This window comes from Falco peregrinus, chromosome 1, assembly GCF_023634155.1.
Source record: "Falco peregrinus isolate bFalPer1 chromosome 1, bFalPer1.pri, whole genome shotgun sequence".
NCBI classification, from domain to species: domain Eukaryota; kingdom Metazoa; phylum Chordata; class Aves; order Falconiformes; family Falconidae; genus Falco; species Falco peregrinus.
In genome coordinates this window covers 108,477,835-108,495,441 of record NC_073721.1, presented here as the reverse complement: position 1 = coordinate 108,495,441, position 17,607 = coordinate 108,477,835, and the positions used below count along the sequence as shown (strand labels likewise).

General features: G+C 40.9%; 1 protein-coding gene across 4 annotated transcripts in view; it reads left to right on the top strand.

Annotated features, from left to right (window-relative positions):
- TLN2 (talin 2) overlaps positions 1 to 17,607 on the top strand; it is a 203,837-nt gene that overhangs the window by 113,170 nt on the left and 73,060 nt on the right. For all 4 annotated transcript variants that reach the window (XM_055806974.1, XM_055806981.1, XM_055806968.1 and 1 more), the window contains 12 exons: positions 124 to 237; positions 896 to 1,004; positions 1,704 to 1,912; positions 3,181 to 3,279; positions 5,585 to 5,752; positions 7,055 to 7,349; positions 9,527 to 9,693; positions 10,826 to 10,954; positions 12,462 to 12,575; positions 14,646 to 14,759; positions 16,072 to 16,206; positions 17,187 to 17,315. In XM_055806974.1, coding sequence (XP_055662949.1) covers positions 124 to 237; positions 896 to 1,004; positions 1,704 to 1,912; positions 3,181 to 3,279; positions 5,585 to 5,752; positions 7,055 to 7,349; positions 9,527 to 9,693; positions 10,826 to 10,954; positions 12,462 to 12,575; positions 14,646 to 14,759; positions 16,072 to 16,206; positions 17,187 to 17,315 — 1,782 coding nt within the window. The remainder of the gene's footprint in view (positions 1 to 123; positions 238 to 895; positions 1,005 to 1,703; positions 1,913 to 3,180; positions 3,280 to 5,584; positions 5,753 to 7,054; positions 7,350 to 9,526; positions 9,694 to 10,825; positions 10,955 to 12,461; positions 12,576 to 14,645; positions 14,760 to 16,071; positions 16,207 to 17,186; positions 17,316 to 17,607) is intronic.

Sequence of the window (17,607 nt, the reverse complement as noted above, 5' to 3'; positions counted from 1 at the left end):
CTGCAGTGCCCTGCTGTGCTTGTGGGATTGTTGTCACTCACTGTCTTTCCATGCATATGTCACATCTGCTTGAAGTGCCGTTTGGGACATAGCGCAGAGGCGTCTCCTTGTTTTCCCTTTCAGACCTCAGCTCAGCAGGCCTTGATGGGGACTATTAATACCAGTATGCATGCTGTTCAGCAGGCACAAGCTGACCTCAGCGAAGTTGATAACCTACCACCTCTGGGGCAGGACATGGTGAGTGTTTTTAACCTGTCATAGAAATGGACCTTAACGCTTTGGGGTAGTTACAGATCAGTTTAGTCATTGTCCCTGGATCAAAAGTGGTATTGCTAAAGCTTTTAAAATGAGATAAAAGATTTCTGCTCTTTTTAAGGAATTGATGTAGAGCGTTCCACCTCACTCTAGTCAGTCCTCTGAGGTCAGATGTAGCAGACTTCCTTGCACAGCAGTGTCCGGAATCCTGTTTGTTCCATGTGCATATGTACAATTAAACACCAACTATGGCCAATATTTATGGCAGGAGTGACTGCCTGCCAGACACTTGAAAAATAAGAACAGAATATGATTCTGTTGTTCCTGATCCAGGTTAGGGTAGGAGGACAGATCAGGAGACTATTGCTTATGGAGGACTGTCAGTCAGGAGCATTTAGCCTTCATGGATGCACAGTTTATGGCCTTTACCTTAAGAAGACAGCTTTTGAAATGTGATAGCAATTCTGTAGCAAATGATTCACCAAAAGAAAATGCTTGCTGTCACATTTCACTTTAAGGTTTGGTGGTTGTCCTCTTTTCACTTTCAAAGGTTCATGAAGGAATGAGAGATTTGCATAGTATCTTCTCTTGCAGAACCTCACTGCAGTCCCTGAGTCTTGTTTCTGTTGTTGTTCTGCAGGCATCAAGAGTATGGGTTCAGAACAAGGTTGATGAATCAAAACATGAAATACACTCTCAGGTTGATGCTATCACTGCAGGAACTGCATCTGTTGTTAACCTTACAGCAGGTAAATTTCAAAGGGTAGGATTTCCTTGTAGTCTCCAAGTTAGTTATCAGTCTAATTCAAGTAATGCAGGGACAGAGTATGAAGCAGCTGGAGACACATTTTGTTCAAAGAACCCATATAGCTAAAAGCGCATTGACACGCGGAACAAGCCTTCTGTCCCTCCCAACACAATTTTTTTGTCTTTGATTTATCTCTTACACTAAAGGTGTGGCCATTGATGAAGATAAAATGTAGTTTGCTTATTTGACAAAGTAGAGAGTATTTGCAAGGTTACAACAAAAAAAGTGTTCTTGATCTGACAGCTGTTAGAAAAATATTATGTGTTTATTGACAGTAGGGTTTTTTTCTTCAGCAAATTACAAGTTGAAAGAGCTGTGAGTGGCTTAAAGGGGTCAATACTGTATTATCATGGGTTCTTTCAGTGTTGGAAGGTAGTTGATACTGTGGACTTCTCAGCAAATTGCATTGAATGAAGAGAAATTCTGTTAGAAGACAAATTCTTGTAGAAGAAGAAATGTAGAAATTGGAAAAATTATAGCAGTCTGATTTTTTTAAAGTGACAATAAAATTACTTAGTAGGCATTGCTTGGCTATCTTGAAATGTCTCTTTTGTCTCCACACTCCAGAGTGTGGCTTGTGGTAGTTGCCTGTTTTTCCCCTTTAACCACTAAAGATCATGGAAATACATTTGCTCTACAGGGGACCCAGTTGACACTGATTACACTGCGGTGGGATGTGCAATTACAACCATCTCTTCCAACCTCACCGAGATGTCTAAAGGTGTGAAACTGCTTGCTGCTCTCATGGATGATGAAGTTGGAAGTGGAGAAGACCTCTTGAAAGCTGCTCGAACATTGGCCAGTGCTGTCTCAGACTTGCTGAAGGCTGTGCAACCTACATCAGGAGAGGTGAGTAGATGGAAACTTCTCAGGTTCCCTCCTTGAAGTGCACGGCTTTGGCGTTTTTGAGACATGTTAGCTTCTAAGCCTCGCCTACTCAGTGCCATGTAATGCCCCTTGTGCAAGCAGTGCTTTTGCTTGTACCTTCATCTGTCAGTGTGTTTATGCCTTTGTCTTGCATCTTGATATTAGAATGTTCTGTTAAATGCAGAAGTTAATTGATTTCTGTCATAAATAGTTAATTTATCTGGGTATCATATTGTCTTTTACAAACAAATTTCAAACAGTACTATGACTCAATTTAGTTCATGATTTTTTTCTCTTTACTATCTTTGTCTACTTCGACACATAAAATAAGAAGGTAATCCCTCTGTTGTGGTTTTCAAAAAACGAGAGTAGTAGTACTGACCGAGACAGACTTACCGTGATCAGTTTGCTGTGAGTCGGAGTCTGCAGGCAGTTTGCCTTAGAACTCCTCAGGTATTTATGTTTTGAAGAACATGAAATTTCCTGATCAGAGAATCCTAGAATGGTTTGGGTGGGAAGGGGCCTTAAAGACCATTTAGTCCCAACCCCCGCCCTGGGCAGGGACATCCCCCCCCCCAGCCCAGGCTGCCCCCAGCCCCATCCAGCCTGGCCTTGGGCACTGCCAGGGATGGGGCACCCACAGCTGCTCTGGGCAGCCTGGGCCAGCGCCTCGCCGCCCTCACGGGGAAGAATTTCTTCCTCATATCTGATCTAAATCTGCCCTCTCTGAGTTTAAAACCATTCCCCCTTGTCCTGTCGCTGCAGGCCCTTCTAAAAAGCCCGTCCCCATCTTTCTTGGAAGCCCCCTTTAAGTACTGAAAGGCCACTGTAATGTCTCCCCAGAGCCTTCTCCTCTCCGGGCTGAACCACCCCAACTCTCTCAGCCGGTCCCCACAAGGAGGGGTCTCCAGCTCTCTGACCATCTTCATGGCCACCTCTGGACTTTTCCAGATCAGTTGGCATATTGACTATCCACCCTTAATTATCCTTGGAGTTATTACAACAATGTTTATTCAGCCTGTTCAAAATTCTTTACATGTTCTCTGGGAGCACTTCAGATGAAACCCCTGAAATATGGTTGTGCAGTTGAACGTGTGGAAAAGTAAAGATTTTTCCAGAGTATTTCTGTTATGTAGTATTTTTTTCCTATATTGATTGCACACTAATGCAGCAGTTCGTTGAGGAAATCTAAAATTCAAGTAAAGCTCATTTTCTTTGAATTCATGTATTTCACCATTATATTTTTCCAGCCTCGACAGACAGTTTTGACTGCAGCTGGAAGCATTGGGCAAGCAAGCGGGGAGCTGCTGAGACAAATTGGAGAGAATGAAACAGATGAAAGGTTCCAGGTAATGAGGGGATTGCTTGTCACTGTCAGAACTGTGCAGCTTTCTAATGAGGCCACTGCATAAAACCAGGCTTCCCAAAGTGTGGTTAGGAAACGCTAGTTTTGATGTTTCTCAATGCTAATTGAAGTTAATCCGTTATAAAATGGTTTTTAAATATACAAACACAGAGTGCTGATTTCATAGGAAACTACATTCTGTGCATCACACAGATGCTTTCTTGCTAATGGAGCTGTTTGCACTGTGCTCCTCCCAGCGTTTAAAATGCGTGGCTCACGCTATTTGCATACTGGTCAGGCTCTTGCTTTTCAAATTCTGCTCTGCTTTTTACTTTCACTACTACGTTCATCACTGACTTCTTTTATGGTGGCTTTCAGTACCTCAGCATTGCATGGATAGTATCTTCTATAGCTTTCCTGTAGGATGCAGAACTATCATTCCATTTTACAGATGGAAAATTTAGCATGGAAGTGCAGAGATCTGCTAATTTGAGATACCCTATGATCTGCTGATCTCTCAAATTCTTGGCATTGTGTCACACTTGATATGCTTGAATTTCCCATTTCCTTCAGTTGCAACAGAGGGCAAGTTATATAGCACAGTGCTAAGTCAGACACAGAAAACAAGGAACAGCAAACTTACTTTCAAAACTCTGACTATCTTTACTAAGTACACTGTGTCACTGTTTTCCGGGGGGACATGTGTGCAGTCTTAATCGGTCGTTCTGAATGCTGTAGAGATTTTGTGGGAAGCAGTGTATTAAAACTTGAAACATGCATACAGACAACTTCAGTCCTTGCCCTTCCTTGTGTTTCACTATTTTTGCAAGCTAATGACTTATTATGCCGTGTATTTATGAAGAATGAATGAACATTTATTAATAAATAACGAGTATTTCTTCTCATTAAATACAGCAGTTTTCATGTAGGTGTTTGCTGTGTCTGTGTGTATGCATGCAAACTCTTTGGTAAAAACCGAGTAGAAGAAAACTTGCATTAAAAACATAATTTCTGTAAGTTTATTAGTATTGCCAATTATCAAATCATAATGCCCGTATAACTTAATGACAGTGTTAGCTATTAGCAGTTTAAAACCGTTGTTCTTAAATGCTCTGTTAAAAACATGTCTGGATTTTTTCACTCAATGCCAAGAACAATTTTGAAACAGAACCAAGGGGAAGTAGTTTACAGTAACAGTTAGACCTCTGGAGCGCACTGTATGCAGGATGTCTACTAATATGACTTACAGGCCATTTAAAACATTTAATCCACTAGTAAATCTGTCTGCAAGTTTCATCAGAGTTTTCATTTGTGTTCTAGTTGAGCTCTTTCTTTCTTAAGTGAGAGAAAGAACCTAAACATTCTCATAATTGCTGTGGAGTGCTGGAGAAGGTGGGTAAGGAGAGGGATGGTTTATCATGCCTTCATATCCCAAAACCAAAATGAAAATGAGTGTTCTTTATTTTTTAAATCCAAAGTTTTTTCTGCTGTGAAGTTAAGATTATGCATGTGTATCTGTAGTATCTTATTACAGGAAAGCCACATCATTTTAACAGTACAGGCATCAGGAGGACTCCATCCCACTAAAAAAGTGAAGCATATGGAATGTAGCATTTTAATAGGGAAATAGGAAGAAATTGCCTGAACTTATTCATTGCAGGAATTAAAACATGAGTGTGTTTTAATTTCGCAGTTTCAGTTAATTAAATTATTTTTGTACGAGGGAGAATTATTCTGGAATTAAGACCTGTTTTGAGTTATACTTAGGAGCGGTAATTTATAGGGCTACATTTACAGCATGGACAAGGAAATATTGTGGTTGTAAATGGCATTTTCAGAAATGGAACGGCAATTGTGGTTACTGTTAAGCACAATTAAGTACTTGAATTTAGTATCAGCTCAAGTACTGTTTGTTCTCAGCAGTTTGCTCCTTGAGGTTGTCGTCCTTATTGCAGATACTTACCACATGTTTCATGGTGAACTCCAGATGTTTTTGTACTAACAGTATATTCTCAGGAAGTGAAGATAAGCACATTGCAATTGGGGACATAGATTTGTTCTTACAGACTCTGAGCCAATTCCACATTTAACAGTCCATACTCGTTCAGTCCAATAACTTGATAATGTAGTTAAGAGAGAACAGAAAACTTGAGTTTTCTGAGTAATAGCCATGTTTGCTGCTTTACACGTAACAGAATGTTCAAGTTCTGATACATGAGAACTTCTTACCTTCAGGAGGCTTGGTCTTAATGTAAAGAAAGTATATATTTTTTTGTTCATAAGACTGAATTTTCCCTTTACCTTACCAGGATGTTCTGATGAGCCTGGCCAAAGCTGTTGCAAACGCTGCTGCCATGTTAGTGCTGAAGGCCAAGAACGTAGCCCAGGTCGCCGAGGATACAGTGCTGCAGAACAGGGTCATTGCTGCTGCTACGCAGTGCGCGCTCTCTACTTCCCAGCTTGTGGCTTGTGCTAAGGTGAGTGAGGCTAGCGGTGTTCATGAGGCTGCAAGGTGTTGTTTGGAGCGTAGGCTTCTGTGTATTTCCAACAGTAACAGGCAACATACCGTGTTAATGTCATAGCTTTAGATTTATGCAGTAGCAAATTTTTTGATTAATAAATAGTCACCCCTAACAGTAGCAGTCAGGAGCCCAGAAGATGTGAGGTGTTGCTGTAATCCCCAGGGAATGTTCACAAATAACAAAGCCCATCTGATGAGTTACTAATATTGATAAAATAAAAACGTAAAAAATATTAGTTCAAGAAGCACAGCTTGCCTGGGGAACACTACAGCCTCTGGAACACTTTTTATCTTAAAAATCGATGAAAAAAATAATCAATTAAAAAATTAAACAGTTCATATTTCCTACTTAGATGCTGCTTTGAAGTCTGCAGTGTAGTCTTTTGCAGGGAAATGGGTTTTCAACTCTTGTGAAATGTCAGGAAGGTTTGTTTTAAAATTAATAGCCAATATTAGATATGCAATTTTCAATATTTTCTACTTCATTTCTCTGGCTGCGAGGGCTTTTTGTAATTCATATATCTGAATTTTCACTGTTTGGAGTTGATGTTCTTATTGCCTGTGAATTCCTTCAGTGTGGCATAAGACATAAGGCATAAGTGGTATCCATCCTGTTTTCCTCACAGGACACGCACAGTATTCCCATTGCTAAAAGCTGTCTGGATATGCCTGAACAAAATGGGGGAGGGTTGTTTCGACTATGTAGGTTACACAGTTTATTACTTGTCTTGTGGCTTCAGAAGTAGAATGTTGTTTGGCTTGTGCCAAGCACAAGTTTTATTAAAAACAAACAAACAAACAAACCCAAAAAAAAACCCCAACCACAAACAAAAGGCTGATATAAGATGGGTTTACAAGACCAATTCCAATTAAGATTTCATTTTATTTGGAATTCCAGTCTACAAGAGTCTGCCAGTGGATGTAGTTACTCTGGAGGAGTTTGGCCCGTGCCTGCCCTGCAGAGCCACTGTCTTGTGTTTTCTCAGTTTACTGAACATGCTGCTGAAGAAGCATGAACAAGGTGGAGGCATCCATTCTCAGAATCTAAATTGAGATTATACTAATGATATGCAGAGCCCAGATTCCTAATCTAGATTTCTGAAGCTACCTATTTAAATATTCTATTTCAGGGTTTTCTGTCTAGGGAAAACAGGTAAATTAAAGATTAAAAACTAATGTAGTGGGTGTTTCACTTGTTAGGAGTTAGGAAATTTGCAGACAAGCCTTTTCTGAATGCTTTGTGTCCCCTCCCATGCAGGTTGTGAGTCCCACTATCAGCTCTCCAGTGTGCCAGGAGCAGCTGATTGAGGCAGGGAAACTGGTAGACCGTTCAGTGGAAAACTGTGTGAGGGCCTGCCAGGCTGCCACAGACGATACCGAGTTACTGAAGCAGGTCAGTGCGGCTGCCAGCATCGTCAGTCAAGCTCTGAATGACCTCTTGCAGCACGTCCGCCAGTTTGCAAGCAGGGGAGAGCCCATTGGACGCTATGACCAGGCTACAGATACCATCATGTGTGTCACAGAGAGTATTTTCAGTTCGATGGGAGATGCTGGTGAGTTTCTCTAACAGGCAGTAGCTTTTCACGACTCAGAGATGTGCATGTTTCAAATAATGCAAGTGAAAAACCTTCTCTGAAGTGTACTCTGCTTCTAGGCTCGTGCTGTCGTTGATGGGTAGTCATTCAGCATATAACATGCAATCAGCAAAATGCACGTAGTGATGTGCCAGATAGAATCAATATTCTGTGAAAACAGTCAGTGTCGTGCTAACGGATCACTGTGAAGTTTTCTCTTGGTTTCTACCACTGCTTCGCTTCACAGAATTGTGTAGCAATTTCTCATCTCCAAATACGAAGACAGGTACCTGGGTGAATAATTCCCAGTGACTGATTTAATTACGTGTAGATTTTGTTGTAGGCTTTGGAACTAACATCTGCTTTTCCCTATGATGTTTCTAAACTGTACAGCTTCTAGAATCAACTAAAACTTGAGATGCCTAACATCTAACTGATCCACTCTGAATTTTTAGTGAAGAACCAGTAAATTACTTAGAATGGTGAAATTTCAATAGCTACAAATGTTATGAAGTAGCAACAGTGAGAAGAGGCAGTATCAACTTGAAATTGAGGCAATTCATAGAAAGTTTAAAATGGGATCAGTTTTTAAAAGCTGATTTTTTAAATAGTGAGTAGCATGGTTTTCCTTAGGGTTAGGGTTGGGCTTTTCTTTCATGTTATTTAACTGCAAGGCCAGGAACGGAAATATTTCAGTCACGGTTGTATTCACGTTACAGTCGATGTGATCAAACTGATCTTTTGTTGTAGAGTCATCCAAGTTATTACATTTAAAATTTTTAAAACATGCACAGGAATGTTTGCCAAACCACCCTTAATCTTTGAATTGAAAGCTGTGGAAAAAGTTTTCTAATGCTCTGTAGCTATCCTAAGGAATGTAATGACTGTAGATGTGCACAGGAAACCATGTCAAGTTTTATGTTTAGCTGTCGCTTATGATTCAGCTTCTGCACAGAAGAATGCGGTGAAAGAGATGATCTCGTAGAGCATTTATTTTCTACTCACAGTCAAATATCTTGTTGTGCAATACTTCATTTTTAGTAGAAGGCATTCAAATTCCAGTCTGTGTTTCCAGTTTATCATTGCACTCCTGCGGTCACAATTTTAACGGGAGAGAGACTCTGGCTTGTGACTGCTGTATTGTTGCCCAAGCAGGTTATACTTTGTTTGATTTACTGGCTTAGTACTATAAGAAAGGGCACTCAAAGGGATTTTTTTCAAGTGGAGTATTTGGACTGGGAGCTGAGTTAGCCAATCTTGGTAAAAATTTTAATTGCCAAAATGCATGTTGGGACATAGTTGATGAAAGCAAGAAGACTTAAATTTTTTTGCCTATGCCTGACCAGAGGAGCCTGGTAAGAAGGCATTTAATTCTGAAGCCCACAAGTAACCTTGAGAACACGTGAGAAAAATGCTGCTTTGGTTTTCTTTCCCATGATTTCTTAAGAGCATTTGAAAAAAATGAGGCCTTAGACCCGGACACAACTTACTTGATAACCTACAGAAAGTGAAAGGCTTTATGGGTTCACGTCTGCTATGAAGGAGGTCAAGTGTATGTGTTAGTGACCAAATGAATTTGCTCTAGAAGGCGTAGGTATCCACTTCAGAAGCGTTGTTGTTCCATCTCTTTGCTTCACCATGACTGGAACACGACTCCAGTATCTTAAATGTACACCTTGGGTTTGTCCAGACCCACCCACCTGGTGCTGAGTCCCTTCTGACAGAGTTCTTACCTTTATGTTGGGCAGAAGGTGATTCCCTAAAAGAAAAATAGGTGAAAGATGGGTAATTTTTATTTAAGGAGTGAAATCTTGGCTGTAATTTGAAAGCAAAATTATTAGTCCTCACTGGGCCAGGAGTTTCCTTGAACTATATATTCAAAATTACCTTAAAGTATTGATTTTTGGGTTTTGTCTTGCTATCTAGAATGCAAACATTACATTTTGTTCTTAATCTCCACTGCAGCAGTTTCTTTCGTGTTGCGCTCTAAGGTTTTATTTATGAAGTGTCTAAGCTATGAACTCTTTGTGTATCATTTTCAAGTCAAAAGAATACTTCAGCAAATGTAACTTTATTTTCATCTTGTTGAGATGATTTTTGAAACTGCAACTGAAATGCAGAGAGAAATTAAGTAAAAATAGAATTGTATGCCATAGGTGAAATGGTGCGGCAGGCCAGGGTGCTGGCTCAGGCCACTTCTGATCTTGTCAACGCGATGAGGTCAGATGCTGAAGCAGAAATCGACATGGACAACTCTAAGAAGCTTCTGGCTGCTGCAAAGCTCCTGGCAGATTCCACAGCCCGCATGGTTGAAGCTGCAAAGGTACCAGGAAAATGAGCTAACCGTCAGCGTAGAACTGTATGGTTAGACGCCAGGAAGGGACGGGATGTGGGATAGGATGGATAGGATCTGGCTGATAGTAGGGGTGGTTTTTCTTATCCTGTAAATGTTGGACATTGAATGACTTATGCTAGGTATGTTCAGAAAAAACAATTAATTAGTTGGGGGTGGGGGGTGGGTGTTAGAAACCCTTCTTGCACTGCTTTGCTGCCCTGTGTGCAGGGAGGTCGTGACTCAAGCATCTAGGGCAGCTCCCACCAGCTGTAACCGTGGTAATGGGAAGTCTTGTACCAGTCCTACCAAAAGAAGTGGAACAGCAAACCCATGGCTGTCTCTTATGAATATCACTTACAAAAGCTGTTAACAGAGCAGCTCTGCCTGTGTTTGTCTTAAGGACGGTTCCCTCCACCTGGGGCATCCTACTTTTTTTGTGCCCTGCCATCCCACCCCGTTCTCACGAGAGGGGCGTATATTTAACATTTTCTTCCCCTTCTGTGATAGAAACCTATTTAAATACACTGGGGAGGAATATGTTTGTTGAATTGTTTCCCAGATCCTGCACTTAAATGGTTTTTACAGATCAGGGCCAGCCATTCTGCTAGGGCTCTAAAAGGCCCATTTGCCTGGCTACGGGGCATGTCCTTGACCTTCCAGTACTTTCTCAGACTTCAGATGAAGGAAACCTACTGTGTTAAATCTCAAGGGTTGGACTGCAGTTTTATTGAAAGGTGTATTGAATCGAGAGATTTAAAAACTGTTGTTGTTTGGGGTTGTTTTTTTCAAAACCTACGTTCATCAAAGTACGTTAGTAGAGATCATAGTGGAAGTAGTGTACAAGGCTTTTTTCCAAGCGCCTCAAGCAGTATATGAAGCAAAAGTTCAGCTCCCTTCCTCAAAGTACCTAACGTATATGGGAACAACCTTGTACTAGCTATAAATTTTCCACTTCAAATTCTTGTAACATTTTAATGTTCTAACTTTGGTTAAGATAATATGAGGAAAATAAAGGCTGATTTAGCAGACACTGTCTAGAACTAAAACCTCGATATTTATCTACCTTTTCTCCAGGAACTTTTACTGAGGCTCATGGTTTTTGCTCTGAAATTTTGTGCAGGGAGCTGCAGCCAATCCTGAAAATGAGGATCAACAGCAGCGTCTGAGAGAAGCAGCAGAGGGACTGCGGGTTGCTACAAATGCTGCTGCACAGAATGCCATCAAGAAGAAAATTGTCAACAGATTAGAGGTTGTAAACTAGATGTTGTTGAAATTTTGGTTTATTCTGTTTTGATAATTAGTATCTGTAGATAATTTCAAGCAAGTAGAAGTGCATATTTCAGGAAGAGTGCTAGGCACAGAATGATAGCACTGTAAGCTCAGTTCCAGAACACAAGGCTTGGAATTAGGGATGCTAGCATACCATACCATAGTTCTCAGACAAGTGAGCACTTGTGTTACTGAGGCAGTGAAGTGGTGTAAGAATTTGACTCAGAAGGCATTTGATGGTGACTTAGTCATAGAATTAGAACAGCTGAGGTTTCAAACAGCTGAGCTGAAACTACTTCATTACTGTTTTAATTTATCTGTATGATCTGTCATTTACACACAATATCATTTGATGGTTTTACTAGTATATCTGCCAGAGTTTCATGTAAATTTCCATACAAAGAAATGTTGAATTGCAACATATCCAATTAAACCAGTAAGTTATTCAGAGAATCAAAGAAGCAGAAACAGAAGTGGAAAGATACGTTTTATCTCATAGTACAGCCTAGAGAGAGAAAGGCAATTTACTGTGCACTGCAGCTAAAACCTCTCTGAAGCTTGTCTTGTAGGCAAGGTTTGATCTTCCTATTCTCAGCTGAAATGTAGAAAAGACAGATTAAAAAAAAAAGCCTTTTGTAATTCCTAGTTTCCAGCTGTGGTTTTACATTAATCTGATTTAAATTCAATGAGATTAGACAAACAAGGAGACCTAAGTAGGTAACCATGTTCCAGAAGCGCATTTACATTGCTGTATCTGGCTAGTACCAAAAATCAGGAGTATTTCAGGAAATAAAAGCTGACGTCTCAATTTCTGAACTGCATGCAAGAAAGCTTTATAGAAAGGGCATTTTATTTGGTTTACTGTTACAATGTATACTGCCTCACAAAGGAGTGACATGTGTAACGATGAGAATGAACTTCATGCTTGCCTGTATTTAGTGGGCCAGTTGATAATAACACTCCCAGATATTTGGAAAAGGTCTTCCCACGGGGTGCTTTTAGACTTAGTAATACCAGTATTTTGTACCTCTGTATCACTTTAATATCTTTGCTTTCGCCATAGAGCAATCTCAGCAAAATCAGTAGAAGCTGGCTCCCTTGAGTCGGCAGTCAGAGGTGTTAATGTAGCAGTGTGTGTACTTGGCCTGTTTTCTCTGGCCTTTTTTGTAAGGAGCTAATTGATTAGACCATTTCTGCTGTCTGTAATTGACTTCTTTTGGTAATGCTGCAACATAAGCTGTGAAGGAGTAAGATCTTAGAATCCTTCTCATTCCACCCTTTTCTTTATTGGCGAATTAGAGGTGAGACCAGTATTCAGCTCATTTTCACCTTGAGAGAAAAGCAATCCTGAGTTTCCTTAAGGTAAATCAAATTAATCAAGGGTTGTAATGATTTAATCTGTCAAAGTTACCTGTATTATGTATTTCATCCTCTGAATTACTCGGACTTGTAACCACTGATTTAACTCTGTTCCTTTTTCCTCAAAGATTGCGGCTAAACAAGCTGCAGCTGCTGCCACTCAGACTATTGCAGCTTCTCAGAATGCAGCGGTCTCAAATAAGAACACAGCAGCACACCAGCAACTTGTGCAGAGCTGTAAGGTAAACACATCGCAACCCAAAGCCACTGACAAAAAACTCTTGAACTCTGCTTTGTGGGGAACTAAATATCACCTTCTGTAATAATAGTGTTGCAACCTCGAAAGGAGTGTTTTTAGTAAAATAAAAATCCCCAAACCAAAAACCACACCATACACATTCATCTCTATGGATTCTGTATGCCCCATCCCCATCCCTGGAAGTGTTTGAGGCCAGGTTGGATGGAGCTTTAGGCAACCTGGGCTAGTGGAAGGTGTCCCTGCCCATGGCAGGGGGTTGGGACTAGATGATATTTAAGGTCCCTTCCCACCCAAACCATCTATGATTCTATGATACAATTCCATGATTCTGGAGAACCCTCATTTATTGTATTATCCATCGTTTCCATGTGTTACTGTATGGAGAGCTTGGAAAAGCTGAGCTACTCTGTAGTTCTTGGCTGTTACAAATACCCCTGCAAACACCTTACTAGAAAGGACCAACAGGCTTGTATATCTCAGCATGTACCTGTTGAGTAACAAACACTTCATCTGAAGCAAGTGCTATGAGTAAAAGTTTTGACAGAGCAGTCAGCCACCCTGTGCATGCAGAGCTGTGCTAGAAGCACTGTGCAGAGGGCTCCAGTTGCTCAGAGATTTGTTCACTGGCGAGAAGCCCGGGCCCCACGTTCAGCACATGAGCGCGCTTTGCAGCAGGTGAGTAGCAGTGTGAGCATCACAGCAGGCTATCCAATGGTACATGCAGTGAAGTGGGGCTGCTGTGGAGTGAAGGTAACCTTTGAATTTTTCACAACTAAGGGTGGAGTAGCGGTAATACTTTGTACTGTAACAGAGTGAAATCCTTCTTTAACATATAGGTTATATAATCGGTTATATAACTAACAGCACCGATCCTGCTATTCTGATGTTCAGCCTACAGGCAACTGGGACCTTAAATATCACTGTAAAAAATAAGTTATAGATCTTACTATGGGGTTAACGTGATTTCTAGCTTGAAGTTAAGGCTGCCAAGACCACAGATTTCAAGGTATGCCTGAAGTCAAGCGCGTTTTTATAGTTCCAAACTAGAGTTTGGTGAGAAGCTATTCTCTTTTGTGTTTAAGCTACATTTGGCAGCTTAATTTCTAGCTCTGACTAATGTTGCTTGAGGGTTTTTAAAGAAATTGCATTTAAGCAAAAAATTGAATAAGACAATAGAATGCAAAAGGGTTTTCTTCTGGATGGAAGAGCAGTTATATAGGGAAGGAGAAGAAAACCATTAAAGAAGGCATCGTTAAAAGCCACATTAACATTCAGCAATTACTTCTCGGCATGGTGGTAATCCTAAGTAATGTTGGAATTAAATAGGGTAGCTGTACATCTCAAAATTGTGTTGTAGGCAGCTGCTATTTCAGTATGAATTAAAAAAAAAAAGGCAAGCTGATTCACTGTATTGTTTACAGTTCATTCTAATTTGATCTTGATGATGATTTATTAGGTAGCAGAGAAGATCTGATACTTTTTTTCTAACTTTTTTGGGGAGGAAAGGAGAAAAAAAAGAGTATTGCACTGCTGAAGTAAGTGTTATTATGAAATGGATGGACAAGGAGCATGAATCTGGGCAGTCCAGGAGTAAAGTTATAGCAATACACACTTCAGAATGCTCAAGCCATACTATAAAGTTTGTATTGTTAGAAGTCAAGGAGAAGTAGGCTGAGGTGCTTGTGTGTAAAGCTTTTTCTGAAAGCAAGACATAATCTTAAAAAATCTGTCACCTCCACTACTGGCATTTGAACATGCAGAGGAAGTAATTCAAAATACTTTGTGTACATAATCCTGCAGAAAAATCTTAGGTTGTAGGGTCTTTAATGAGTAGCTTGAATAAAGATTTCTTAAGTAGAACATCTCTGAAAAATGCTATTGTGTATTAATTCAGTTCCATAGAATCCTAAACAAATTCTGTGAAGGCACAAGCGTACTGTACCTGTGAGTACTATAAGTTCTTTAAGGGGGGTAGGGAGAGGGCTTGCTTTAGTGTCAGAGGGTTTTGAGGTTTTATTTATCTACTAAAAGCTTTTCCCTTTGTCTATTGCAGAATGTTGCAGACCACATTCCTCAGTTGGTGCAGGGTGTGAGAGGAAGTCAAGCTCAGGCAGAGGACCTCAGTGCCCAGCTTGCTCTAATAAATTCCAGCCAGAACTTTCTTCAGGTGAAGTGAATCAATCATTGTAGTAGATTCCGTCAGAGCAAAAAGCATTTTTTAGTGCTGTATGTTTTCATGCGTTATAAAGAAGCAGTAAACTGTTAAGAACCATGTAAAGAAGTCTATTACTGACTGTGAATCATAGCTAAGGATAATTTAGTTCCTCAGATCAGATGGCTGAAGTATGCTGAATCTGTGGTGAGTGAAAACTGCCAAAACTGAGGATAAAAGTAACAAGAAAACTCCAGTGTATGGAGAAGAAGCATTCATTGCTGTAGCACTTGCCCTCTGCGAAAGAGTTTAAAGAACCAGATGGAGAGAATTCAGCATCTTTCTAAGCAGAGGTCTGAATGTGTGAGAACCTTTCTTAGTGAAGGTAAAGTTAATGTTACAGCAGCAAGCTCCAGAATTCTTCACAAGTAGATACTAGCCTGCATACGTAATGGATCTTGATTGCAATTTTGAACAAAACACAACATTTGACTGTGTGCTTCTTCCAAAACATCTTAAAAAAAAATATTGATAAAATACTGACCATTGGTAACAAAACTATTGGGTTTATTGTGGACATTAAAGAAACAAATAGAAGAAACCAATTCTTCATGTAATGACTTATTACTTGGCACCAGTTAGTCCTGCTGTAATGTGGTTGCTGTTAGCAGGTTCTGTATGGTCCCATGTAGGCAGAGGTATCACAAGCCATGCCTCTGCTCTGAGTATTTTGCTGCATGATTCCCTTTGGGGTCATTAGAATGATCCATCTCCCCTGGGGCTGTGTATGTGTACCACAGTGATGGTGAGAATCAGCAAATTATTTTATTTGTGTTAGCAGCAAAGCCTGCAAAGAGTCATTTCTTGAATTATGGTTCTCAATTTATGGAATTTTGGAAGAGTTTAATATTTAGAAACATTGAGACAAATTTGCCATCTGTGCCACCTGGACCTGCTCATACCACATGGGTGCTGAATGGCGAAACTACACATTTAAATTCTTTAAAGTAGTCTGCATGTACACGAAGGCCTCGGACAGATATTGGTACCAGTGAGGTAGTCGTTGTACCAGTAACGCTCAAACGAGTCCTGCTGCAGAGGACACTGTAATGTGGAATTACGAGAGGGTGCAGCACACAAATGAAAGGCTGGGATCTAGAAGGTGCATGGTTAAGGAGCAGGGTAGTGCATTAAATGGTCATTATAGAAAACGTAGAAACCTCGTGAGTGTGTGAATGGAGGAAGCATTTTGTTTATTGAATCCTAAGTCGCCTTTAAAGAAAATAAGCTGGTAAACCAATTGTGTTCATTGCTCTTCTTTGAACAGCCTGGAAGTAAAATGGTGGCATCTGCTAAAGCTGCAGTCCCCACTGTGGCTGATCAAGCAGCAGCAATGCAGCTGAGTCAGTGTGCGAAGAACCTTGCTACCAGCTTAGCTGAGCTACGAACTGCCTCCCAGAAGGTGGGTAAATGCTTTAATGCGTTAACCAGCTAAAGCAAGATGGCTGGGATCGTGGTCACAGGCTTGTCCTGCTTGACCCACTGCGTCTCCCCCAGGGAATGGCTCGTGCTCCGGCACTGTTCGCTTCTCAGTGTTGCTTTTTGTGCACAGTTTGCTTAGACTCCCAGGTGGCTTCTGTGTCGTGATAGAAACGGGAGGGAGAAGTGATGAGAAAACTGAAAAGCTTGTGCTACCCTTTCCCTACAAGAAAGACGGGAGCAGGGTGTTTGCTGAGCAGCAGATGAAAGCTCTGAGCTGCTGTAACACCTGGAGTAGAGTGGGGAAAGCGGAGTGCTCTGCCGTGCACCTGCCAAACTGGGACAGCACTCTGTGAGCAGCGTTGTGACTGTGAACTAGAGCTCATCTCCAAAATTCAGGGACGCAGAAGCTATCTCTGTTTCACCACAGATTTCTAAATGATGTATGGGTTTAAAAGATCAGTGGGAAGTGCGTGGGTTTGTTGGGGTTTTTTTTTGTGTGTGTGTGTACACTGAGGCCCAAACCCAGGATTGTAGCATATAGGCTGGCTACACCTGAGCTGATGTTAACGTTTCCAGCTCGAGTACTGGTGGCTGTGGGCTGCCACATCAGAGGGTTCACTGTGACTTCAGTCACGATGCATGGTTAGGCTCTGTAGAAAGCGAAATCGGGACTGCAGCTGTTATTTTCTCAGTACCTGGAGTGGCCAGTGGGAAGGTGATGTGTACACAAGCCAGCTGTGTCTCTTTCCCCTGGTGTCTCTTAACTGTGTGTTGTTCTCTTCACAAGCTAGGAATACTGTGCGGGAGTTTGGAAGCTGTGATGTAGAACAAGGTGCCCACAGTGACCTCTAAAGTCATGAGAGCAATAATTTGGGAGGGGGAGGTTATATCTGAAGCATTTACTCTTTCTGGTGGTGGCTTACAGCTGCTGACAGTGCTGTTGATCTGATCTCTGAATAGGCTCACGAAGCGTGTGGCCCGATGGAAATTGACTCTGCTCTGAATACAGTCCAGACTCTCAAAAATGAACTGCAAGACGCGAAGATGGCAGCTGTGGATGGACAGTTAAAACCTCTGCCAGGAGAAACTGTAATTGAGGAAGGATGTTCTTCATTTAAAAACAAACAAACAAAGTTAGCTGTTAAAAAAATTTAAATACTAGAGTCAAAACAAGTCATGAGGCTTTGGGTAATGGTGATACTGACAGGATTTTGCACTAATTCGCTTAAAAAGAATATATATTCCTGCTACAGCAGAAGCATGTTCTGTAGCAGAATTACTCATAGGACTGTAGGGACTCTGTCTCTATTGTACAAATTAGCAGCAGCAATGTTTCACTCATTTCTTGTCGCAAATAATTTCTTTTCAATAGCGACAAAGA